This window comes from Saccopteryx leptura, chromosome 5 (genome assembly GCF_036850995.1).
Source record: "Saccopteryx leptura isolate mSacLep1 chromosome 5, mSacLep1_pri_phased_curated, whole genome shotgun sequence".
Lineage (NCBI taxonomy): Eukaryota > Metazoa > Chordata > Mammalia > Chiroptera > Emballonuridae > Saccopteryx > Saccopteryx leptura.
This window is the reverse complement of record NC_089507.1, coordinates 91,144,072-91,171,197: the sequence shown is the minus strand read 5'-3', so window position 1 is coordinate 91,171,197 and position 27,126 is coordinate 91,144,072. Positions and strand designations below refer to the sequence as shown.

The 27,126-nt window shown below is 42.2% G+C and overlaps 1 protein-coding gene and 1 pseudogene across 1 annotated transcript; one reads left to right on the top strand and one right to left on the bottom strand.

Annotated features, from left to right (window-relative positions):
* Nucleotides 1–2,100: 2,100 nt before the first annotated feature.
* Nucleotides 2,101–24,964, bottom strand: CYP2U1 (cytochrome P450 family 2 subfamily U member 1). The gene is made up of 5 exons (XM_066384577.1): nucleotides 24,377–24,964; nucleotides 9,665–10,300; nucleotides 7,529–7,690; nucleotides 5,812–5,979; nucleotides 2,101–4,365 (listed from the first exon to the last, which is right to left on the bottom strand). The coding sequence occupies exons 1-5, from the start codon at nucleotides 24,876–24,878 to the stop codon at nucleotides 4,187–4,189; spliced, it is 1,647 nt and encodes a 548-aa protein (XP_066240674.1). The 5' UTR covers nucleotides 24,879–24,964; the 3' UTR covers nucleotides 2,101–4,186.
* On the top strand, nucleotides 10,895–12,435 carry LOC136405573 (elongation factor 1-alpha 1 pseudogene; annotated as a pseudogene).
* Nucleotides 24,965–27,126: the final 2,162 nt, after the last annotated feature.

Sequence of the window (27,126 nt, the reverse complement as noted above, 5' to 3'; positions counted from 1 at the left end):
AAAAAAGTGAAACTAGACTTTTTAAACTATATATAAAAATAAACTGAAAATAGATTAATGACTTAAATTTAAGGCCCAAAACCATTAAACTCCAAAAACAAAACAGTAAACTCTTTGACATCACTCTTTCCAATATATATATATTTGACATGTGTCCTCAGGCAAGGGAAACAAAAGGGAAAAAAAACCAAATGGAACTACATCAAACTAAACATTTTTGCACAGTGAAGAAAACCATTAACAAAACAAAAAGACCGCCTACTGAATGGGAGAAGGTATTTGCCAGTATACACCCAGTAAGGGGTTAATATCCAAAAAATATTTATATTAAGGAACTTATACAACTAAAAACAAACTAAAAAACAATCTGATTAAAAAATAAGAACACTTGAATAGACTCTTCTTCAAAGAGGACATACAGATGGGCAATAGACATATCAAAAGATTTTCAACATCCCTAATCATGAAAGAACTGCAAATTAATACTACAGTGAGATATCACCTGTCATCAATAAAGCCTCAAACAAGTGTTGGCAAGGGTGTGGAGAAAAAAGAACTTTGTTCATTGTTGGTGGAATTGTAAATTGATGCAATCACTATGAAAAAAAAAATATGGAGGTTCCTAAAATAAATTAAAAATAGAGCTACCATGTGACCCAGCAATTCCACTCCTGGATATTTATCTGAAGAAATCCAAAACGCTTAAAATATATATATACACCCCTATGTTTACTGCAGCATTACTTGCAATAGCCACAATCTGGAGGGAACATAAGTGTCTATCAATAAAAGAGTGGATAAAGAAGATACATCACTAAACCATAAAAAAGAATAAAATCTTTCCATTTGCAAATACATGGATGTACCTAAAGTGTATTATGCTGACTGAAATGAAATGTCAGAGAAAAACTAATACCATATGATTTCATTTATATGTGAAATCTAAAAAGCAATATAAAACAGAAACTAACTCATGGTTAAAGATAAATTGATAGTGGCCAGATGGGAGGGGGTTTGGGGGATAGGTGAAAAAGAAGAAAGCAATTAAGAAATACAAATTGTCAATTATAAAAATAGTCACAGGGATCGAAAGTACAGTTTATAGTCAATAATATTGTACCTATGTATGGTGTCATATGGGTACTAAACTTATCAGAGTGATCACATCATAAGGTTTATAAATGTCTAATCCCTATGTTGTATACCTCAAACTAATATATAGCAACTGTAATTGAAAAATAAATTTTAAAGAATAAAATAAAAGCCCTGGCCAGTTGGCTGAGTGGTAGAATGTCAGCCTGGCATGTGGGTGTCCTGGTTTCGGTTCCTGATCAGGGAAGTGACCATCTGCTTCTCCACTCTTTCCCCTCTTCTTTCTCTGTATTTCTCTCTTCCCCTCCTGTAGTCAAGACTCCACTGGTGCAAGTTGGTGCTGGCACTGAGGACAGCACCATGGCTTCCGCCTCAGGCGCTAAAATGGCTCTAGTTGCAATGGAGCAACGGGCCCAGATGGGCAGAGCATCACTCCCTAGTGGGTTTGACAGGTGGATCACAGTCAGGCACATGCGGGAGTCTGTCTCTCTGCCTCCCTGCTTCTCACTTAAGAAAAATATAAATAAACAAATAAGTAAAAAGTAAATAAGTAAATAAATAAATAAAATAAAAAAATATTTTGCCACAAGAGAGATTGTTTAGATTCATCCTTTCCTCAAATAATGCTGGACTTTGACATGGCACATAAACTTGGGCTGTGATATAGTCCTGAGAGTAACTGTATTACCCAGTTGGTTAAATGCTTATATAATACTGTGGCCATCCTTCTATTTTTAAAGGTCTATGCCCTCTTCTATTTCCTAACTTGACATCTGGTAAAACAGACTTTTGTTTAGCAGTTAAAATAAAGCAAGAAACAAAAAAACATACATGAAACTATCAAAGTTAAAATGTTTAATAAAAATTATGCTAAAGATGAAGACTAAACATGAGATATTAGGCAGATTTATAAAACAAAGTACTATAATTTTTAATTTCAAATAAATCCTAAAGTATAAAATTGTAAAATATCAACATGTGCAAGGAAAGCATTAATAGCCATTTCAATTACCATATAAAACTTTTATTTTAAAATTTTTCCATTGATTTAAGAAAGAGAGGGAGAGGGGATTGGGGGGCAAAAGGAAAGAGAGAGAAGCATCAACTCCTTGTTCCACTTAGCTGCATCCAGTTGTACAACCTGACCAGTGATTGAACCCCCACAACCTCCGTGCGCCATTGAGCAACCCAGCCAGGACATAAAAGCTGTTTTTAAAGTGCCACAGTGTGAGGCAGTATATTTAAGAGTTCAGTAAACATCTGATTTAAATACAGCCTCACAGAACAGTTTTTTTCTCTCAAGTAAGCTATAGACTGTTTTAGGAAAGTTGAAATTAAGCATGTATAAAATTAAGGAATTATAAACTTGCTAATCCCAAGTTATTAGTGCAATTCAAAAAAGCATATAAAATTCCAGGTCAAGAACAAACTGTACTGATCAAGATGCAGTTTAATCCAGACATGTATCTCATCTAAAATCCATACTCTACACCCTCTCCATTCACTCAGTTTGTTCCTAGTCATTTAATTTATTAGTTTTAATTAACAAAAATCCTCAAGGCACCTATAATTAATCTGTATTTCATTTGTCCATATTGAAAACATAAAGAGGCAGACTGCTATGGGATCAAGTGGTGGCAGTGCACAGAGTGGTTTAGAGAGTCTCCAGGTGCAAAGACTGGTAAATTTACCATGAACAATGGCACTTTCAATGAGGTGCCTAAACATCTTTAAGCTTCAGCTTTATCAGCTACAAAAGGGCATCCTCTTAATAGAGTTTCTGCAAGAATTATGTATGACTATAAGAAAAGCATTAAATATGGTGCCAGCAGAAGGAAAGGCTCAAAATATTGTTGTTTTGTAGAAGCAATATTATCATGATTGCTTCCATAAGGAAGTACTATGGGTGAATCAAGGAAAAGGCTAGTCATTCTTTGGACTGTGTTCTCTTTAGGAGAAGTATTGGTATACTGGGCAGGACAATTCTTGTACAGAATTGCTCAGACATTTAACATCCTGGCCTTAAGGCAGCAAAAGGCCAGTAGCAACCCCATCATGATAACAAAAATGCTCCCATACATTTCCAAACACCCCCTGAAAGAGGTAATTAAGCTTTCTTTAGAACTACTCTTCTAGAGGAGCCTTCTTTAGTAAGAAACAATTTAGTTATCTTCATAAGAATGCCTTTCTGTCTTTGAGAGTGTTTATGAGATATCATACATTAGGCCTGGTGGCAGAGAGAACAGGAAAGAAATGTTCAGTACAATCTGAATCCTTCCTTGGTGAATCCCAGTATTACAATTCCCCAGCTCACTATTCAGTGCTTAAGTCAAAATGTAGAGCTGTATCTTTACAAGTAAACTCAGTAGAAAGGAATTCTGCCATGAAGCCACTTCTCCAGCCAGGCTATGTAGTTGAAATAGAAGGTAGGTAAATCAATTCAGACTGTAACCTTTCCTTAACATGATTGGATTAGGGTCCACTTCCTCCCATGTACAAGTAAAAACTAAAATCATAAACAAAAAGATTAACAAGAACAAAACAAGCCCCCCCCCAAAGTGACATAGAATCTGTGTCAAGGAAAGCTCTTAATTCAGCCTAAACTCACATCCTTCTCTGACAAAGTATTCAAGTCTGAACACCGCTTTTACGTGGTCACAGGTCTTAAACAGGTAGGTCTTCCTTTTATTCCTTAATTTGTTCTGCAGAACTTAACAGTGTTTTGGTGATGTCAGAAAAATATGGGGCATTTGACCTTCATTAATACTGAGACAGAAGGTAAGTTTTATTATCACAAGAAATGACTAAGGCACTGAGAGATGAGAAAAATGCTCATTGGTAGAAATCACTGGGAATAAAATCTGCCCCCCAGTCCAATACTTTGGTCCCATCCCCTAAGTCACAGACATACTTTACTAACGGGGCTGAAGTATCCTGCTCAGGAATCCTCCAAGATGAAAGCTCCCACGTGTCCTACTCTCTTTGTAGTCTCTAATATGAGCCTAACCTGGATCCTCGTCAACTGCAGCAGAAAGGATGTGTTCAGAAAGACATGCATTTACATTCTGTTCACCATCTCTTTTTGGAGATGTTTTTATCTCTTTGAAATGATTATATTAAATGGATGTGGAGCTAAAGTTAGACCATATCTTCCCGTCAGGTTGGGCTCCTTAGAATCCTTGGGTAAGGCGAAGGTGAAACTCTGCATGAGGCTCACGAACATCAGGAACAGTTCCATCTTTGCCAGCTGCTCTCCCATACACACCCGCTTCCCTGAAATGAGATCAGAAGAGAAGTAAGCATTATAATACTATGTCTCCCCTTTTCCTATATCAAGAAGGACACATTTATATGAAATATCTAAGTAGAATGTTTTAAATGCAAATGTTGCCACAACTCGCTCCGAGGAGCACGCCCACAACTTACTTCCCTCTCAGGCGTATATCTCCTAAACTCTCAGGGTCCCTACAAGACTTGCCACCAGGGCAGCAGTGGACAGCAGCAGCTTGTCCAGGCTAACACCCTGAACCTGTCTCCATGGCCCCTTTTTCACTAACTTTAGTGAGCTAACAGCAGCCCTGCCTTGGCTTACTTCTGTCACTATGACTTTTCTTTCTTTCTTTTTTTTCCTTCTTTTCCAAGTGAGAGGAGGAAAGATAGACAGACTCTTGCATGTGCCCTGACAGGGATCTACCTGGCAATCCCTGTCTGGGGCCAATGCTCTGGCCAGCTGGGGCCATGTCCGCAACTAGGCTATTTTAGTGCCTGAATGGGAGGCTCTATGGAGCCATCCTCAGTGCCCGGGGCCAATGCACCTGAACCAATCAAGCCATAACTGCAGGAGGGAAAGAGAGAGAGAAAAAGGGGAGGGGGAGAGGTGGAGAAGCAGATGGTCACTTCTGTGTGCCCTAACTGGGAATCAAAACTGGGATGTCCACACGCTGGGCCAATGTTTTACCACTGAGCCAACTGGCCAGGGCCATGACTTTTATTTCTCAGTGAGCCAAAGCAGCCTAATCTCTCTCCTGTTGCTTCTGCTATCCTAAGCCCTTCCTTGTTTCACTGTCTCTAGCTTTAATAAATGTACTCTCAAAATAAGTAAAAAAATAAAAATAAAAATGCCAGCTATACCATATGACCTTCCACAATAATGCTGGTCAGAATTTTTACATATGAATTTCACATTTTAACTCCTGTGCATAAAAATCTACTCATCCTGAATAGGAACTACAAATAGATCCAGTGTGGTGGCTGTCTGTCTCTTCTTACCTATGTACCTACTTCTTCCTTTCCTGCGCTCTTACCTGGATGATTAGAAAGAAAATAATCAGATTAAGACTCTGGAGCATTCCTTCTGCATAGGAAGAATACTACAGGTCCTAATCTAGGAACCTAAAAGGACCACAGAGAATAGAGAACCCCCCTCTCACCCCCCAGCCCAGCCGAGGGTCACAAGTTGCTCTTAACTCCAACAGTTCCCTAGGACTCAATCACCTGAACACTTCAGAAATGAAGATTTCTAGGCATATTTAAAGATTGAAATGAAACTGCTTTCATTTTGTTTTTAAAACCTGAAATGAACATAGAGATGTATTATCTAAATTATTTATCTCTTTGTTTGTCAAGAAACATTTTAAAAACAATATTATGAAATAAAAGATTCTTTTGGTTCTACTTTATTTTTAATAATGCCATTAAGAAAATAAAAGTTTAACTGACCTATCCCAAAAGGAATAAATGTTTCTTTTTTAATAAGCTGTCCTTGATCATCCAGAAATCGAGTAGGGTTGAAATCATCAGGTTTCTCCCAAATGGCCGGGTCTCTGTGCACTGACCACAAGTTGGGTAATACCAGGGTTCCTTTTGGAATAGTATACCCTTGGAGCACTAAAACAAAAGAAAAATGCTTTTTATTAATCATTCTCTGTAAAGACTGCTATCTAAAAAATCCCTAGTTACATACCTAGCTTCTTAATTTGCTAAGACTAACCCTTGAGGTACTGACGGGCTGGGACAGGACCTTAACAATAGCATCCTTTACTCTGCACCACCTCGGGACTCAGCCTGAAAGGTGCTTCAGTGGGTGTGGAGTTAATGAACCAGATCAAACCATAAAAACATTACAATTAAGAAAAACACCAAAACAGAAATCACAGGGCATACCAGGTAAACTTTCCCAAGGAATAGAAATTGGTAATACTTGTATAAAACTTTATAGTGTACAGAGTCTTATATGTCCACATAACAATATGATGAGAGAGGTAAACTAAGCTAGAGCAGTGGTCCCCAACCTTTTTTGGGCCACGGACTGGTTTAATGTCAGAAAATATTTTCACGGACCGGCCTTTAGGGTGGGACGGATAAATGTATCACGTGACCGAGACAAGCGTCAAGAGTGAGTCTTAGATGGATGTAACAGAGGGAATCTGATCATTTTTAAAAAATAAAACATCATTCAGACTTAAATATAAATAAAACGGAAATAAGGTAAGTTATTTATTCTTTCTCTGCGGACTGGTACTGGTCCGCGGCCCGGGGGTTGGGGACCACTGAGCTAGAGGGATGTATGATGCACTGCCTCAAACTGGCTGAAAAATTCATGTGCACTTTAAAAAATGCCCAAAAGATACTGCACACACAGTGTATCTAATCTGTATCAAAGAAATCATTAAATGATCTAATGTCATCCACAAGTGATTGCCTCCCACAACTGCCTCATAACTAGATTTAAGCCTGTTACATCATGGGCTATCTCCAAGGAGGTAAATTCCTTGTTATGAGGGCTGTTTACAGTGTCTGAGTGCCTATACAGAGTGCCTATGCAGGGTAGGTTTACAGTTATGAGAACACGAAACAATTTATTCTTATATTATTATTATATTTTCCATATGAACAACTATACACTTATTTATGCCCCACCCTGTTTGTGAATGGCAGGACCAAAGGGACACATTTCATTGTGAAAGGTTGAAACAGGCACCCTTAGAATCAAATGGGCTCTTCTAATTCTTTCATGTTTATGCTTCAGTTGTAGAATTGTACCAATTGAAGTAAGATAGTTTCCAGTTAAACTCCTTAATTCCATATTTAGCCTAGCTCTTCTGACCTCTGAGAAGAGGGCTGAGAGGTAGGTAGGTGCCTTTGTTAATTCTAGAGTTTCTTCTGTCAAAGCAGCCACCATAAATGGTAGCATAATTTGTTTGACCAATGTGAACACCTGTGCTCTGAACTAAAGAGCTGTTTACAAAACAAGCTGCGCTGGAATGCCAGTGCAATAAATAATAGACAACTGTGGGCAGAAGTATCCCCTGGACATGGACTGTCCAAGACACAATGCTAAACTATCAGAAGGATCAAGCCAGTTGACGGTCGCCATATCCCCACATCAACTCCTCGGTTGAGGGGCTGAGCTTCCCACAAGGGCATCCAGACTTGCCTGTTTTCTGCGAGGTCATGTGAGGAATGGAGAGCGGCACCACCATAGTCAGCCTCTGTACCTCCATGATGGTGGCCTCTGTGTAGGGCATCTGGGCCTTGTCAGTGAGGGAAGGGACTCGGTCGGCACCAATGACCCTTTCAATTTCTTCATGAACCTTTTCTATACAAAAAAGGAAAGAATAAACCAGAAGATAATCCAGGGGTGAGTTAAGACTGCTCTCCTATGCCCACTTTCCATCACCTTTTACACACAACTGGTCATTTCCAGTTAAACTCCTTATTTCCATATTTAGCCTAGCTCTAGCCTAGCTCAGGAAGTACAGGCCTGATTCATCCTGAGTGAAGTGAAGCCCTCTAGTCCCAAGGACCCTGTACCTCTGTGTGACTTTGAAGAATAACAGAACAGATAGATCCTGACCTGTGGTAATGGAGTGGATAAAGCATCAACCTGGAATGCTGAGGTCACTGGTTCGAAACCCTGGGCTTGGTCAAGGCATATACGAGAAGCAACTACTACGAGTTGATGCTTCCTGCTCCTTACCCCTGCCCTCACTTTCCCTTTCTCTCCCCCCCCCTCTCCCCTCTCTCCTCATTCTTTAAAACAAAACAAAACAAAAAGTAGGTAGAGAGAGCAAAGGAGAAAGCCCTCTGTGTCCAAGAGCAGTCTGAATCATACTCTCATAGGAAGACTGGATTGCCTCTCTAAGCTTTTCTATGTGACAATGTGTAGTAGCCCAACATGGCCCTCAGTGGTCTTCATGCCTCTTGGTTTACAAGTTCTTATGCAGTCCCCTCCCACTTTATACCAAGTTGGTCTAAGTGACCAACAGAATAAGGAAGAAGAGTTGGCATGTCAGTTCTGAACTTAAGCTCTAAGACACTGTGACTCCTGCTTTGACCTTTCACCCTCTCTTGGGCCAACTCAAGCAGCCCTAAGGAAAGGTCTAAGTGGTAAGGCCTTCAGCCAATAGTCAAGTGACTAAGGCATCTTGGAAGTGGACCCTTCAGTCCCAGTCAGGTTTATAGGTGACTGTAACCCAGCCAGATCTGACTGCAACCTCATCAGAAATCCTAAGCTAGACCATCCAGGCTAAGCTGCTCTGGATTCCTGATCCTCAGAAACTTTGTGAGATGCTGTTTTAAGATGCTAAATTTGGGGATAATGTGTTACTCAGCAGATTATCTAACACAGGTAGGCATGATTCCATCCATGGTAGGCAAAACATGTTCCCTCAAAGATGTCCATAACCTGATCCCTGACACCTGTGAATATGCTGTTACCTGGCACAAGAGATTTTGCAGATATGATTAAGTTAAGGGCCTTCACAAAGCGATCATCCTGGATTTTATGGGTATGTTCAATCTAATTACATGGGCCTCAAAATTGGAGAACTTTCCTCAGTTGAGTTTAGCGTCCGAGGGAAATATGACTATGGACAAATAGAGAGATGTAACATTTCTGGCTTCAAAGATGAGGAAGAGGGCCATGAGCAAGGAAGCTGAAAATGGATTCTTCTTTAGAGCCTCCAAGAAGGAATGCAGCTCTGCCAACATCTTCATTTTAGCCCAGTGAGACATGTCAGACTTCTAATGTACAGAACTATAAGATAACAAGTTTGTGTTGTTTTAAGTCACTAAGTGGGTGGTTGTTACAGGAGCGACAGAAAATTAATCCACTATCCTCCCCTGTGTTCTTCCAGTATGAACTGCCACTGGCATTCACTGCCTGCAAGCAGTGATGTGCTGGAACTAGTTGTGTGAATTTGTCAAAGTCACAAACTTCTCTGGGCCTCTGTTCTCCATTTTCAAAATAAGATTAATGGGTTCATGTGATCATTATGATTCTCCTCAGCTCTAAATTGTTATTCCTCTCTAAAGTTCTTTCTTCTTCATAGACTCTACACAGATTCAGACTTGAGATTTAAAGCAGGAGCAAGCAAATATGGCACTGTCTAGAAACTTGGGAGTTTCCTTGCTAACACTTTACCAACTTCCTACAAGAGGCAAGTATTTCCATTTTGTTTTCTGGCCTAAAGACATTGCTTAGTACTAAGAGCCACAGGATCACCAAGGTTGCTTATCCTAATTTAAGTAGCCTCATTTTGTCATAAATAAAATAAAATCCATTAATTACCTTGGGTTTCAGGGTACAATGTCATATACAGAAGGCACCAAAGCAAAGAGTTAGTTGTGGTATCAGTCCCAGCAATGAAGAGATCCCCGATGATATAAAATAAGTAATCTTCGTTAAAACTGCTATTGCTGTTATTTTTCTTCTCTTCCTCCACATGGAGAAGGTACATGTCTATGAAGTCCTGAGGGTTCTTAACATCCAGAGACTCTCGATGGTCTTTGATGATTTTTTTAAGGAAAATGGTGATATCATTTTCAATTTGTCTTAATTCCTTAAATAGTCCAAAGGGAAGGTAATAAAGCCAGGAGCATATGTTGACCAGTTGGAGCTGGGTGTTCAGACTGATTTCTAATGCTCGTGACATAAATTTAAGCATGTTCTTAAACTCACTGTTGGTGTAATCAAAGCGTTGGCCAAAGCACATGGAGCAAATGATGTTAGAGACGGCATTGTTGATAATCGGGAAAGGGTTGAAGGGGTCTTCTCCATGCTTTTGCATTTCCTCTTTTACGAATTTGAACTCCTCAATAATCTTGGGCTCTAAGCTAAGTTTTCCTAGGCCAAAATGACGAAGAGTTGAATGAGAGAACTTCCTCTGTTGTCTCCAGACTGGACCATAACGTGCGAATACAATCCCTACAAAAAGACACACAAGAAAAGAAGGTGAGAGAGAGCAATGCCTGATAATACTCACCAGGACATACTAGGAATGTATTCTGTATTTCTCAAGTCACTTGTCCAAAGTTCATATACAGATAAAGATCACCAGCCAAAACAAATGATGATCAAAATGTGGTTGTCAATATAGTATATGTTTGTAATAACAAGTCATATGCAATTTGATTAGGAAAAAAATTTGCTGTATAGCTTATTATTATAGATACTAACTTTTGGTGAAATGAAAAGGAGTGATTTTCAATTTCTAGAGTTAGTGAAAATTTCAAAATTTTATTTTCATATGAGTGAATCAAGGCTTAGAAAATATTTCAGGCTGGTATACCCAAATGCTAAACATTCTGAACAGAAGGATTAAGATGGTAGCAGACTGCACATAAGGGCAAGGATAATAACTAATTGTGCTCACCATCAAAATCCCAGCTTTCTGATATAGCACTGAATACAAAGGAGGAGGTTGTTAAATATGAGCTGAATTATTCAATAGCACAAGTAGATTAGAATACTGGCTATCAGAGTTTGTTGCCAGAACACAGTTGTGAAAACCACCACTAAATCAAAGCCAAAACGGGAAAGGGAAAGACTCATATCAACGTCGTTGTCATTGGACACGTAGATTCCGGCAAGTTTACCCCTACTGGTCATCTGATCTACAAATGTGGTGGGATGGACAAAAGAATCATTGAAAAATCTGAGGAGATGGCTGAGGTGGGGATGGGCTCCTTTAAGAATGCCTGGGTCTTGGATAAACTGAAAGCGGAAAGTGACCATGGTATCACCATTAACATGTCCCTCTGGAAATTTGAGACCAGCAAGGATTATATGACCATCATTGATGCCCCAGGACACAGAGACTTTATCAAAAACATGATGACAGGCACACCTCAGGCTGACTGTGTTGTCCTGATTGTTGCTGATGGTGTTGGTGAATATGAAGTAGGTATCTCCAAGAATGGGCAGACCATGAGCATGCCTTCTGGCTTACACACTGTATGAAACAACTCGTTCTTGGTATTAACAAAATGGGTTTCTCTGAGCCACCCTAGAACCAGCAGAGGTCTGAGAAATTGTCAAAGAAGTCTCAACACCTCCATTAAGAAAATTGGCTACAACCCTGACACAATAGCACTTATACCAATTTCTGGTTGGAATGGCGACAACACATTGGAGTCAAATGCTAACATGCCTTGATTTGAGGAATGGAAAGTCACCCATAAAGATGGTAATGCAGGGGAACCACACTGCTTGAAGCCACCAACTGATAAGCCCCTGCATCTGCACCTCCAAGATGTCTACAAAATCAGTGGTATTGGTACTGTCCCTGTGGGCTGAGTGGAGACTGGTATTCTCAAACCCAGCAGGGTGGTCACCTTTGCTCCAGTCAGGGTTATAACTAAAGTAAAGTCTGTTTAAATACACCATGAAGCTTTGAGTGAAGGTCTTCCTGGGGGCGATGTGGGCTTCAATGTCAAGATCATGTCTGTCAAAGATATTCATCAGGGCAATGTGGCTGGTGACAGCAAAAATGACCCACCGATGGAAGCACCTGGCTTCACAGCTCAAGTGATGATCCTGAACCATTCAGGCCAAATCAGTGCTGGCTATGCACCTGTGGATTGTCACACAGCTCACATTGCTTGCATATTTGCTGAGCTGAAAGGGATTAATCATCATTTTGGGGAAAAGCTGGAAGATGGCCCAAAGTTTCTGAAATCTGGTGATGCTGCTGTCATTGATATAGTTCCTGACAAGCCCACGTGTATTTGAGAGCTTCTCTGACTGTCCTCCTCTGGGCTGCTTTGCTGTTAATGGATTGAAACAGACAGTCGCATGGGTCATGAAAGCAGTGGACAGGAAGGCAGCTGGAGCTGGCAAAGTCACCAAGTCTGCCCAGAGAGCTTAGAAGGCTAAATATTATCCCCAACACCTGCTACCCCAGTCTTAATCAGTGGTGGAAGGACATCTCAGAACTGTTTGTCTTGATTGGCCATTTAATTTTAATAGTAAAAGACTGGTTAATGATTACAAGGCATCATAACTTTCAGAAGGAATGGAAAATGTTTAGTGGACCATTTGAGGTTTTGTGTGTGTGTGTGTGTGTGTGTGTGTGTGTGTGTGTGAGAGTGTGGCAGTTTTTAAATAATTTTTTAAAAATCAGTACTTTTTAATGGAAATAACTTGACCAAAAATTGTCACAGAATTTTGAGACCCATTAAAACAAAGCTTAATGAGAAAATAAAATAACAGGTTCTTCTTCTTTTTTTTTTTTGTATTTTTTCTTTCATGAGAAGAGGGAGGCAGAGAGACAGACTTCCACATGTGCCCGACAGAGATCCACCTGGCAAGCCCAGTAGAGGGTGATGCTCTGCCTATCTAGGCCATTGCTCTGTTGCAACTGGAGCCATTTTAGCGCCTGAGGTGAGGCCATGATGCCATCCTCAGTGCCCAGGCCAACTCGCTCCAACGGGGCCTTGGCTGTGGGAGGGGAAGAGAGATAGAAGGGAGAGGGGGAAGGGTGGAGAAGCAAATGGGCACTTCTGTGTGTCCTGACCTGGAATCGAACTGGGGACATCCACATGCTGGGCCAATGCTCTACCACTGAGCCAACTAGCCAGGGCAGGTTCCTCTTTTTTGAATTTATTCTTTTGTTGTTTTGTATATATAAAGTTGGTCTTCACCTGACCTATGATGGTACAGTGGATGGAGTGTTGACCTGAAGTGCTGAGGTGGTCGGTTTGAAACCCTAGGCTTGCCTGGTAAAGGCACATACGAGAAGCAACTACAAGTTGATGCTTCCTGCTTCTCCCCGCCCTTTCTCAGTCTTTCTTCTCTCTCTAAAAATTAATAAAATCTTTAAAAAAATTAAGTTGTTGTTGGTCTTCTAACTCATTAATTTTTAGACCTTTATCCTAATAAGTGAGTTAAGGTTCTATAACTTGCCTCTAGGTACTACTTCAGCAGTAGTCCACAGTATCGTTTGCATGTATTTTCATTAGTTTAAATTTTTTACTATTATGATTTTCTTTTGCCACCTACCTCAACTTGTCTCATATGGACAAATTTTGTCCATTGTCTCATATAGACAATGTCATATGACGATGAGCTTGCCTTTTTAGCCCAGTATGTGACCAATTTTTTTTTTTAAGTGACAGGAGGGGAGATGGTGAGACAGACTCCTGCATGTGCCCTGACTGGGATCTACCTGGCAACCCGTCTTGGGCCAATGCTCAAATCAACTGAGCTATTTTTAGCACCTGAGGCTGATGAGCTTGGAACAACTGAGCCATCCTTGGCGCCTGGGCCAAGATTCAAACCAATCAAGCCTCTGGCTGCGGGAGGCGAAGAGGGGGAGAAGCAGATGGTCACGTCTCCTTTGTGCCCTGACTGGGAATTGAACCCAAGATGTCATAAGTCAGGCTGATTTTCTATCCACTGAGACTACTGGCCAGGGCCATCAATTTTAATAAAACTTCCAAAAGTTAAGAATTTTTTTTTTTTTTTTTTTGTATTTTTCTGAAGCTGGAAACGGGGAGAGACAGTCAGACAGACTCCCGCATGCGCCAGACCGGGATCCACCCGGCATGCCCACCAGGGGCGACGCTCTGCCCACCAGGGGGCGATTCTCTGCCCCTCCGGGGCATCGCTCAGCCGCAACCAGAGCCACTCTAGTGCCTGGGGCAGAGGCCAAGGAGCCATCTCCAGCGCCCGGGCCATCTTTGCTCCAATGGAGCCTTGGCTGCGGGAGGGGAAGAGAGAGACAGAGAGGAAGGAGGGGGGGTGGAGAAGCAAATGGGCGCTTCTATGTGCCCTGGCCGGGAATCGAACCCGGGTCCCCCGCACGCCAGGCCGACACTCTACCACTGAGCCAACCGGCCAGGGCCTAAGTTAAGAATTTTTATCCAAGCAATTGTTGGGTATATATACCCAACAGAGAAAGTTTGGTAACTGTTGTAATCAAATCTTCTGTATCTTTACCAAATTTTTATCTGCCTGTTCTCTCTACTGTTCAATTACTTATGTTAAATATTCTGCTATAATGGTCAATTTTGCAGTTCTGTAAATTTTTGTTACATGTAAATAAAAATCATAGCTATATATTTATAGCTATATCTATGTATATATATACATATATATACTAGATACATACATACATATATATATATATACACACACTAGACAAAATTACTAGGTACATTCACATTTAAAATTCTTATATCTTCCTTGTGAAAAAAAACCCGTACCAACCTCCTTTTATCATGCAATACCCTCCTTATTCTTAACAATTAAGCCGACAAAGTATATTTTGTCAAAAATATATCAGCTTTTCTTTTTACTTATTTTTTTATAAGCTTTTCTTTATAAAGTATTTTCTTGGTATAATCTTTTCCTTTCTTTTACTTTGAAATTGAATGTTTCCTGATGTTTGGGATGTCTCTTCTTTGGGGGGAGGGTGTATCTCTTTTAAAACTTATAGTTGTTTTTCAAAATCTATCCTGGCAGTCTTTTAGTCTGTACAGTTAGTCCACTTACATTTAATATAAGTACTATGTCTAACATAATTTTGCACTTTCTATCTGTACTATGTCCATTCTCTTTTCTCCCTTCCTTTCTTGACTTCTTTTGAATTGAGAGAAACAAATTTTTTAAAAAGCTTACTTAAAGTCAAGATTAGTGGTAGCAAATTGCAGACCAGAGGTCACATCCAGCCTGCTGCCTCTTTGTGCACTGCCAGAGAGCTGACACTAGCTTTTACATTTCTACACAGTTAAAATATATATATATATTTTGTGGTATGTGAAAATCATATGAAATTCAAATTTCAGGGTCTATAAATAAAGTTTAACTGTTACACAGCCAGTTAATGAATCACTGTAATTCATTTACATATAGTCTACAGCTGCTTCTGCACCCAAATGGCAGAATGTTTTCAACAGAGATTAGTGGTAGGGGAGAAAATTTTCTCTGCCATAGTCTAGGACAAGACAGGCAAATTTCCTTGCTTTCTTTTACTGGTGGGCAGGCTTGTTGACTGTTCTTTGCCTAATTCACTCATAGTTAAGCTCTTTAAAAGTTCTCTTTTCATCTAGATCAGTGGTAGTCAACCTGGTCCCTACCGCCCACTAGTGGGCATTCCAGCTTTCATGGTGGGCCGTAGCAGAGCAACCAAAGTATAAATAAAAAGATAGATTTAACTATAGTTAGTTGTTTTATAAAGATTTATTCTGCCAAACTTAGCGAAAATCCGATATAAAGTACTTGGTAAGTAATTATTATTATATACTTTAACTTGCTGTAACTCTGCTTTATAAATTTTATAAAGTAAAGTTACTTCCCTACTTTATAAATCACCATTACTGTGGAACCGATGGGCGGTTAGAAAATTTTACTACTAACAGAGATACAAAAGTGGGCGGTAGGTATAAAAAGGTTGACTACCCCTGATCTAGATGTAGCTTTTCATCTTGCGTGGTCCAAGGCCATAGTTTTCTGCCCTTGCTTCCCCAACTCTGCAACTCTGGCTACCTAAGAGGTCACTAAAACCCAGGGTTCTCCAGAGCTTCTGCTTTCTATATTCTGCAGGGGTGGGGGTGGTCATAAGGAACTGGTCCACTATGTCTTACGTGCATTTCTAACAATCTGTTTTTAGCTCACCCCTATACCTCCCATTTCTGAGCCTTTTGGGGGTTCTTCAGGGTAAATTGTCACACTCCACTAGCATTCTCCCCTGTACATACTTCAAGATTGTCATCCTTCATGGTATGAAGCCACTGGCCACTCCTGTGTCCACTTTTTATCTTCAGATGTTGTGGTGCAGGACTGTAAATATAGTTCATCACATGTGGAATATATGTTTCTGTTAAAAGTCCCTCTGGTTTGGTGTGTGATCGTCAAGACAAAGATGAAATGAAAATGTTTCAAACACCCCAAAACAGAACCACCTTTGTTTAATAAAGCTCCATAAACTATTTCCTAGTAACCACAGCTTAGTCACTCCTCTTGTCTTTATCCATAGCCAAGTCTTTTGTGCATTCAGCATTTACTAAGTGTTGGGACTCCTCTTCTTTTCTTGAAAAGATAAGGTCTCTCACTCTAACTTCAGGATTCGATACTGACTCTATCATCTCATCATTTAAGGTATTATGTATGATCTGTATTTTAAAAATAATTTATCTAGAAAAATGCCCTTTTCCTATCGGTTTTCTCAATATTTATATAGAGTCTTCTGTGTGCCAGATACTGAGGGCACAAAGATTTAGAAGAAGTCCCTGTTCTCAGGATGATTACAGTCTTGTGAGGAGCTGGGAAATCCAACAATCCTAATACACTGTTGTATGTTGGGTTGTATTGACATTGCAAATTGTATAGCACATTGTATGTTGGAGGTATACTGAAGGTGCAGTGTAGACAGTGGAGGGGATACCATGCCATCTGAGGGAAGGCAGTGCTTCCCAGAAGAGAGATCATCTGAGCTGATACTTCAGTTATTAATGAGCCTGTGCATGAAGGCATCTCTTAGGAAAAATAAATAAGTTGAGCAAGGTCAAAGACGGTATTTCAAAAAGAGCTAAATTACCTGCAAAAGGAAATCAGATTTGGATAAGGCGAGAAAGTGGAGAGAACCTTCTCAGAAGAGGCTAATATTTGAGCATTGGGATTTCTGCTGATGAGTTAACAGGAAAGAAGTGCAAGACAGAAGAGGTGACCAAAGACACAGTGCCTGGGAATGCCAGGGATGAGAGGCAGGGACAGAATTAACGACCCCAGGGTTCCAAACTTTACAAAACACTCATGATGTGGAGTCAGAAAGGCTTAGAGTCTTACAAGTGTTAGGAAGAGACACGGACATCTCCTGTAGTTGGTGACGTCTCCATTCTTAGCCCTGGAAAGCAGCGCTGTTCATGTATACAAAAACTTCATCTCAAGGAAGATAATGACACTGCGAACAAAAAAGCTCCAAAGCAAAAAATAGGAATCTTTTGGTTGGGAACGACAAAAATAGGCCCTCAAGCTAGTTTAGCAAAAAGGACAATTAGGATGTGGAACCAAAATAAACAAAAAACCACCAAAAAACCCCACAAAAAAATAGGAAGGGCCGAGTATCAGGGAACATTGTGTGCCACAGAACTCTCTCCCTGCACCCACTTTTCACTTCCTTCTGCCTGACTGACTTCTTTCCTACTGCAGACCAGCTTTTCCAAGAATAGCAGCTGTCTTGAGATGTCTGTGCTCCCATTTTCACCACCAGAGAGAAAGTCCTCTATTCTCCGGGTCCAACCTCATAAACGCTGGGGGAGAATTCAAATGCTTCGTCAAGTATGCCACAGTGATACCAATTTGGGATACCTTAAAGTGCATTCTGTGGCTTGAGGTTTCCAAACAATGCCACAAGTGTAAATTCTTACCCCCAAACCATGTGCAGATGTATCTGTAGTTACGAATTCTTGAGTTCTGTGCCTAGCCCACAGACTAACCAGTATTACAAAGCGGTGAGATATTCTGATAATCCACTTCTGGCCAGGAGTCTATCCCTCACCTAATCACTGTGGCTAGTGAAGTGAGTTCTTATAAAGGTATGGAATCTTTTGTCCCAACCACAGTTAATGGATACAAAAGGATGGGGGAGGGGGGGGACAAAGAGTTCCTCAGAGGAAGGAGATGTTCTTCTCAGAGGAGTAGATGCTAGATAGTTGAAACAAAAATCTACTTCAAATCAAATAAAGGACAGACTAAATTAACTATAATACATTCTCACAAAGGAATACTGTACAGCTATTAAGAACTTTGCAGGAGTCTGGCCAGGTGGTAGATAGAACATCCATTTGGGATGCTGAGGACCCAGGTTTGAAACCCCAGGGTTGTCAGCTTGAGCGTGGGGTAGCTGGCTTGAGCATGGGGTGGCTGGCTTGAGCGTGGGATCATAGACATAACCTTATGGTCACTGGCTTGAGCCCAAAGGTCGCTGGCTTGAGCAAGGGGTCACTAGCTCGGCTGGACCCCCCCCCCCGTTAAGACACATATAAGAAAGCAATCAATGAACAACTAAGGTGCCACAATGAATTGATGCTTCAGTGAGAGATGCTTCTCATCTCTCTCTCTCTCCCTTCCTGTCTGCCAGTCTCTGCCTTGTCTGTCTCACAAAAAAAAAAAATAAAAATAAAAAAACCCAAAAACCAAAAAACTAAACTTTGCAGGAGAATATTCCATAATATGGAAATATATTCATGATACTTTAAGTGATAAAAACAATTTTAAACAGTGTGAAGAATATGATTCCATTTTAAGGAAGCAAATACGTTTTTAAACGTGTATATGTAGAAGAAAAATACCAGAGGGTTGCCAAAGGCTGAATATGTCCTTTCAAAATTCGTATATTAAATCATAATGCCCAGTGTGATGGTATTTGGAGGTGAGGCCTTTGTGAGGTGATTTGGTCATGAGGGTGGAGCCCTTATGAATAGGATTAGTGCCTTAATAAGAGGGCCCAGAGATCTCCCTCTTTTTGAAAAGAACTGAAAAGAATTCTGTTTTTCCTTTTCCATGCTTTATGCTTTTATAATAATAAACATATATTACTATAATAAAAATACTTAAAATACATTAAATTTGATGCAGTTCTACATTGATCACATATACGTTTTCTCACTCCTCTGAGGTCTACTCAGAACTCATCTGCTCTTTCATTTTCTAATGGGCATCTTGGAATAAACTCACATTCTCCTCTTTAATTCATTCTTCACTCTTGAATAGGTTCCAATAAAAAAAAAAATCCTCAACTATCTAAATTTTCCTCTTCAGATTATCTGTTCTCTATTACAAGTTAAGTCCACAGGCATTTTTTGGTGACATATGGTTCTCCCCCTACCTTTCTTGTCAATCGCCTTCACCAACTACGGAAGTTTTTCTCCATTCTTTCACATCACATTTGTCTAAAACACATCCCAAGAGTAAGAGCAGCATTGCCCAAGACAGCCTCTCTTGGAGGAATGAATACTTTAGCTGAGATTCTGAAGCACCAAGTTTCCCCAGGCTCCCCGTGCTTTCTTAAATAAAGAGGGATATGATAATAATGTGTGATCCAACTAATATTTTAGAAACTCTTATTATAAATTCTTTTTTTTTTTTTTTTTTTTTTTTTTTTTTTTCTGAAGCTAGAAACGGGGAGAGACAGTCAGACAGACTCCCGCATGCGCCTGACCAGGATCCACCCGGCACGCCCACCAGGGGCTACGCTCTGCTCCTCCGGGGCGTCGCTCTGCCGAGACCAGAGCCACTCTAGCGCCTGGGGCAGAGGCCAAGGAGCCATCCCCAGCGCCCGGGCCATCTTTGCTCCAATGGAGCCTCGGCTGCGGGAGGCGAAGAGAGAGACAGAGAGGAAGGAGAGGGGGAGGGGTGGAGAAGCAGATGGGCGCTTCTCCTGTGTGCCCTGGCCGGGAATTGAACCCGGGACTTCTGCACGCCAGGCTGACGCTCTACCACTGAGCCAACCGGCCAGGGCACTATTATAAATTCTTGACCAAACAATATAGCCAAGAAAGACCTCAAAAATATCTAATTTCTACCTTTAAAATTCTGGAGGAAAAGACAGACATGCAACACAAATTACACTTTGATGTAGTAAGTGCATCAGTAAATGCTCGCTTGCACATATTCATTCGTTTTTCTGGTTATCTACTCTGTGCCAAATAGTGGGGACAGAGTGGTTACCAAGATGAACAAAATCTTTGCCCTCATGGAGCTCACATTCCAATGGTAGGTGAACTTGGTAATAGGCTAAATATTTTCAAAGGGCTTATCGAATGAAGTAAGGCTGCTTCTAAATCCAAACCAAGAGATTTTTGAACATTTTACTGCACTGCCTTCAACAGACCTGTGGTCTCAGAATCTCTGGGAAGTCCGCTATCAAGTTATTGTTCTTTAAAAAACAAAACAAAACAAAACAAAACAGAACTAACACCTTGAGCCAGATCATTTCTACACTTTAGTCTATTTAAAAATAAAAAACTGTTAAACAATGGCTTTTATTTTCAATGGCATAGAAGAAACGAGGCTTAAAAACTTGTTTTTAATAGGTAATACCCAGAATAAAATTCAAAGAACACAAGCAAAGAGGAAAGTTTACCCCAACCTCTATTTCTCTATATAAAAGGAAACACTATCAACCATTTCTCGTGTATAGTAAGAATTTTCTATGATTATATAAACTTTGTATGTGCTAGTGGTGAATTAAAGATGGCCACAACCTCTTGTCTCCTGTCCACTCTTCTCATGGAACAGTGGATTTATCTCCCCTCTGCCTGCAAATGGAAGGGTTTTAACTTAGAGAATGCAAAAGTGACTTTTAATATCTGCTTTCAGCCACTTGAAACCCAGCTGCCATGCTGTGAGAATCCTAACTCATATGAAAAGGCCACATTAAAAGAACCAAGGTGCTTCAATCAACAGCACCAGCCCCAACTGCCAGGCAAAGTAAAACCCCAGATGGCTGCAGCACCCCCACCACCACTAGTCCATATGGGACAAAGGCACAACCTATGCCCAACCAACCACAGCATTTTAGAACTTGTTTGAACTACTAACTTTTTTGGGCATTAGTTACTTTGTGACACACCAAAGTGTTATTTTTGTTTGCTTGTTTGTTTTTAGGTGAGAGGAGGGGAGATAGCAAGGCAGACTCTTCCATGTGCCCTGACTGGGATCCACCAAACAACCCCATCTGGGGCTGATGCTCCAGTACTGAGCTACTTTTAGTGCCTGAGGTTGACATGCTCCAACAGAGCTATCCTTAGTACCCTGGGCCACATTTGAACCAAGAAAGCTACTGGCTGTAGAAGAAGAGGGAGAGAAGGGGGAGAGGGAGGGATGGGAGAAGCAGATGGTCACTTCTCCTGTGTGCCTGACCAGAAATCAAACCTGGGATGTCCATACACTGGGATGATGCTCTATCCACTGAACCACTGGGCAGGGCCCAAAGCGTTACTTTAAAAAGAGATTATCCATTGTTCTTATTTTACTTACTTTCTTGGATATCTTCCAATAAGGCTATCTTATTGTACATGAATGGTACAAAATTTATTTAAACAATGTTCTTTTAATGGACATTTGGTATTTTCTTATTTTCTGCTACTCATGTACATATTGTTCCATATATGTAAATGTATGTGTGCAGTTTAAAATAAACATCTCATTCTCTAGAGTTACACAGTCTGCTTCCCAATAGCCAAAAGCTACACTCACTGTCTCAAACTTACTATCTACATTTAGCTAGTGGAGAGCCTGGAGAACATTTTGTCAGCGCAGAAATTTTTATTATACAGTATTGTTCTAGAGCAGGGGTCAGTTAAAATTTCTGAAGAGGGCTAAATTCTTTAGGGTTGTGGGCCATACAGTCTCTGTGAGAAATACTCTGGTCTTAATGTGCAAAATCAGTCACAAACGATCAGTCAATGAGCATGATTTTGTTCTAATAAACATTAAAACTGGAATTTTGTACAATTTTCATGTCACAAAGTACTCTTGATTGCACTAGAACTGCTTAGACTGTGCACTTTTTAAGTTTAAAAACTAGATTGCCCTCTTTAAAGATTATACCAACTTACTCTGACAAGTGAGTGCCTATTTCCCCATTCCTTCAATAACTGATCAAAATATATTTGAAAGTCTCACCGCTGAAAAATAAAATTTCAATGGTAGATTTTATCTGTACTAACCAGTTACCATCATCTTTTAACCATATCTTGATATCTTTTTATGAAGTTATTTTTTTGTCTATTCATATTGGGTTGTTAGGCTTTTACTTTTTGATTTGTAGGAACTGTATTAAAGAAAACTTAAGCTTGGCAAACATCTTTTACCAGTTTTGTTTTTTCTTAACAGATATTTGGATATGTACCATGTTCATTAGCAGCATTTTTCAAGACAACAGAAGGAAGCCCCCAAGCATCCCCACTGGGGGAATGAATGGATAAACAAATGTAATACATGCATGCAATGGAAGATTATTTAGTCTTAAAAAGGAAGTCAATTCTCACACATGCTACAATACGAATGAACCTTAAAACATACTAGGTGAAATATATCAGTCACAAAAGGACAAATACTGTTGATTAACAAATTCATAGAGACAAACAATAGTGGTTGCCAGGAGCTTGGAAAAGAAAATTGGTTTTTTGTTTGTTTGTTTTTTTCTAAGAAAAATGTGTTAATGTTTATTTTATTGATTTTTAGAAGGAGTGGAAGGGAGAGGGAGAAAGACAGGAACATTGGTCCATTCCTGTATGTAGCCTGACCAGGGATCAAACCAGCAAACTCTGTGCTTTGGGCCAAAACTCTAACCAACTGACCTATCCAGCCATGGTGAGAACTGGGATTTTTAATGTTTGTTTAGTGCTTACAAAATTTTACTTTGGCAAGTCAAAGAGAGTTCTGGAGATGATGGTGATGGTTTTCACAATAACGTGAATGACCTAATACCATTGAACTTTACAATTAAAAATGTTTGAGATGGCAAATTTTATGTTTACTTTTCTTTTTCTTTTCATTTATTTATTTATTTGAGAGAGAGAGAAAAAAAATGCATTAACTTGTTCCACTTATTTGTGCCATTGATTGCTCTCATGTGCCCTGACCAAGGCTCCAACTGGTGACCTTGGGGTGGAGCCCTGACTGGAGCTCAGACCAGCGACTTAGGGGCTGAGCTGGTGTCCCAGGTATTTAGCCTCCAAAAGCAGGCTCTCTCCACTGCGCCACCTGCCAGGGGCTCACCACAATTTTCAAAAAGAAAAGAAAAGTAGGCAGGAGTTTCTAGGTAGCCATAAGATTGAAAGAGAATTCCAAGTAGAAGACTTGTGACTTCAGTTTTGCAGTGGTACCTTTAGAATATTACGATCATCACTGCTACTATTCATTTAAAATCTTGGTGCAAAAAAAAAAAAAAATCCAACTTACTCAGATTCTAAAAAGCTTGGGTCTCTTTATGCCACATTTCAAGGACAGAAAGCAGCAGTTCATTTACTTAATAAGTACTTTTTAAGCATCTCCCTACTATGTGCCAAGCACATACTAATTACTCTGTCCTCTTGGATGTGAGTCTAGTGGTGAAGACCCACATGCTGGCCCCAGATAACACAATTATGGAGCCTCAGCTTTGGTTAAGTTCAGTGAAGGAAAACTACTTGTGCAATGAAACCAGTTCTCACAAGGGGAGCTTAATTTACTTGAAGAGGCAGAGGAACTAGGGCAGGGAAGCCTCCCTAAAGCAAAGATTTAATGCCTGCGAAGGAGTGAGTCAGACCAAAAAAAAGTCTGGGACCTATGCCATAAGACAAAGGGAGGGGAAAACTGATCAAAACAGGGCAATAAATAAAAATACATACGTACATACAAAGAGAAATAAGTAAATAAATAGATGGGTGGATGGAGTTAGGGGAAAAAGTAAATGTGATATTCTACTGCAACAGATAACGTGTTTCCTAACCTGGAAAAATTGCCCAAGTTAGACTCCCTTAGGCAGGAATCAAAGTAGCTACAAACCCAGTGTATTAAATCTGCTATTCGGCTCCTAAAGTGTTTTCTGGACTTTCTATTTTATGGGAAAATAAGTGTCTTTTTAAACTCTTGCACGCAAAACTCACAAGGTGAAACTATCTCTTCCTCTTTCTCATCCCGTCCAAGTTTCTTCCCGGGACGCCACCTGACGAGAGGCTGCGTTCTGGGAAAGGGAGACTGATAGCCCCGGAGAGATGCAGTCCGGCTTCCCGCCGGTGGCCATCCCTTTCTTCCCGTTACCCTGCCTCAACTTTCCGGTGGTTTTCTAACTTTTGATCTCGAAATACGAAAGAGGTACTCATCAGTTACAGATGGATGGAATCTTAAAGAGGCCGGGAAAGGGAGGCGCCGCCACCGCCGCTCCCTGGGCTCGGGTGCGGGAGCGCGGCGGCGGGGCGCGCGGCTGGAGGGCGCACAGGCCCCGCAGCCTCGCGCGCTCCCGCGGCCCGCGGTCCCCGCGGTCCCCCGGCTCCGGGCCGCGGCCCAGCTCACCCTTCTCCTTGGTCAGGAGGGAGACGAGCGGCACGCTCGGGCGGTCACTGAAGACCTCGGCCTGCTGCACCAGCGCCTCGCGCACGCTGTGGAAGTCGTTGAGGACGATCACCATGTGGTGGCCGATGAAGAAGCTGTAGATGTTGCCGTAGACTTGGGCCAGGTAGGTCAGCAGCACCTGCGAGCCCAGCGTGGAGGGGTCGATACCTCTGTCCCTCACCCGGCGGGTCAGCCAGTTCTTCCCGCGGAGGAAGGACGGCACCAGCACGAAGCCGAAGTTGCCCACCACCGGCCAGGGCGTGGGCCCGGGGGGGATGCCCGGAGGCCGGCAGCGCCACAGCCAGCTCCAGCCGAGCAGCGCGGCCAGGCCGAGCAGCAGCAGCGCGCCGCCGGTGGGGTCCAGCCGCAGCAGCCCCAGGGGGCCGGGCAGGAGGCTCAGAGGCCAGGGCGAGCCCTCGGCCGGGGGCGGGAGCGGCGCGGGGTCGCGGGCGGCGTCGGCCATGGCCTGCTCGCCGGCCGCCGCAGCCTCGGGCTCCTCCCTCGGTCAGAGCCGAGCGCTCGCAGACGCCCCGCTGCCGGCTGCGGGCTGCGACCTTAGCTGCAGCCTGGGGAGGGAGGAGCGGCGGAGGGCGCCCCGGATTGGCTGGGCTCCCCCTTTCTTCCCACCTCCTCCAGACAGCGACGCCCGCGGAAACCGGGACACGCTCTCGACGCCGCAGGTGGGGGCTGAGGTCGAGGTGGGGGGCGCCGCCTGCAACTTTGCCGCCTCCTTTCCTAGTGCCCCTCCTCTGGGTTCAGTTTGGCTGTGCCCGGTCCTAAAACAAAGATGCTGGCGGCGCGTGCTTGCGGTCTAATTGGTTGCCGGGCTTCCTAAGTCACTCGTTTGTCCGTGGAGGATATAAATCGTGCCACATCAACAGGCCCCTGTTCACTCAGCCTCCACCCCAGCAGCTTCACCCGGAGCTGGGCGAGTGGGGTCCCCGCCCCACTCCCTGGTAGGAAAATGTCAGGGCTACTCCGTTATCCAAATCGGGATTCAGAGGAATAAAGGACCCCTTTCTCCTCTCAGAGAGGGGAGGATGACGGAAACGCAATGCGCTCAGTTTGTGGGTGTAGGTGGCCAGCGCTCTGGGGTGTAGGTGGCCAGCGCTCTGGGGTGTAGGTGGCCAGCGCTCTGGGGTGTAGGTGGCCAGCGCTCTGGGGTGTAGGTGGCCAGCGCTCTGGGGTGTAGGTGGCCAGCGCTCTGGGGTGTAGGTGGCCAGCGCTCTGGGAAGGAGGGGCAGGGGATGGTGGTGGTGGAGTCAAGTTCCTAGAACTTGCCAGGGTCGGGGAAACCTCTAGAGTGAGTGTTGGGAGTCCGTTTCAGCCAATGGCCTGGGGAAAGAGGAAAGCCTGTTTCATAAGGTGACCAACTATTTTACAATGGAAAGGAGGACAAAAATAAATAGAAGAAAACAAAATCGTAAATAAAAGAAACACTTAATTCATTGCAACAATAATACACTATATGATAAATGCATAATAAAAATATTTGTGGCCCTGGCTGGTTGGCTCAGCGGTAGAGCGTCGGCCTGGCGTGCGGGGGACCGGGTTCGATTCCCGGCCAGGGCACATAGGAGAAGCGCCCATCTGCTTCTCCACCCCTCCCCCTCTCCTTCCTCTCTGTCTCTCTCTTCTCCTCCCGCAGCCAAGGCTCCATTGGAGCAGGGATGGCCCTGGTGCTGGGGATGGCTCCTTGGCCTCTGCCCCAGGCGCTGGAGTGGCTCTGGTCGCGGCAGAGCGACGCCCCGGAGGGGCAGAACATCGCCCCCTGGTGGGCAGAGCGTTGCCCCTGGTGGGCGTGCTGGGTGGATCCCGGTCGGGCGCATGCGGGAGTCTGTCTGTCTCTCCCCGTTTCCAGCTTCAGAAAAAAAAAATAAAAAAAATATTTGTAATATTTTATATCGTAATTATGCTTATATTGCCAATTAATTTATTTTATTTTATTTTTTTACAGAGACAGAGAGATTCAGAGTGAGGGATAGACAGGGACAGGCAGACAGGAACAGAGAAATGAGAAGCATCAATCAGTTTTTTGTTGCACATTGCGACACCTTAGTTGTTCATTGATTGCTTTCTCATATGTGCCTTGACCGACCATGGGCCTTAAGCAGACCGAGTAACCCCTTGCTTGAGCCAGCGACCTTGGGTCCAAGCTGGTGAATTTTTGCTCAAACCAGATGAGCCCACGCTCAAGCTGGCGACCTCGGGGTCTTGAACCTGGGTCTTCCACATCCCAGTCTGACGCTCTATCCACTGCACCACCGCCTGGTCAGGCTAATTTTTAATAATTGTAAGAAAAAAGTACTCATTTAGATTCAAATATGTCACATCACATGCAATAGATCGACTCTGCATTGATTGAATACGGACATTTACAGGTTAGTCTTCCAATATCAAAAAGGAGAACACTTACACATATGTCTTTGGCTCAGGGTCTGCTTTGAAACCTGACCAAGATAAAAGGAGAGGTGAGTGAAAGAGGAGAAACAAGGAGACTGGGAACCTCCATTGTGAAATTGAAAAACAGATTACCAGAAGCTAGGATGGGAGAGAGCAAAATAATCTGGGGAAAGGAGTAAAAGTAGAGTGAAGGAGAGAAACAAAAAGCAAGATACTGTAGTCTGGGACCACCATAGAGGGGCCCCTCATTTAGACGTCTTGAAACATGGTGCTTAAACACAAAACCTTGAACTCCTACTTATTGAGGC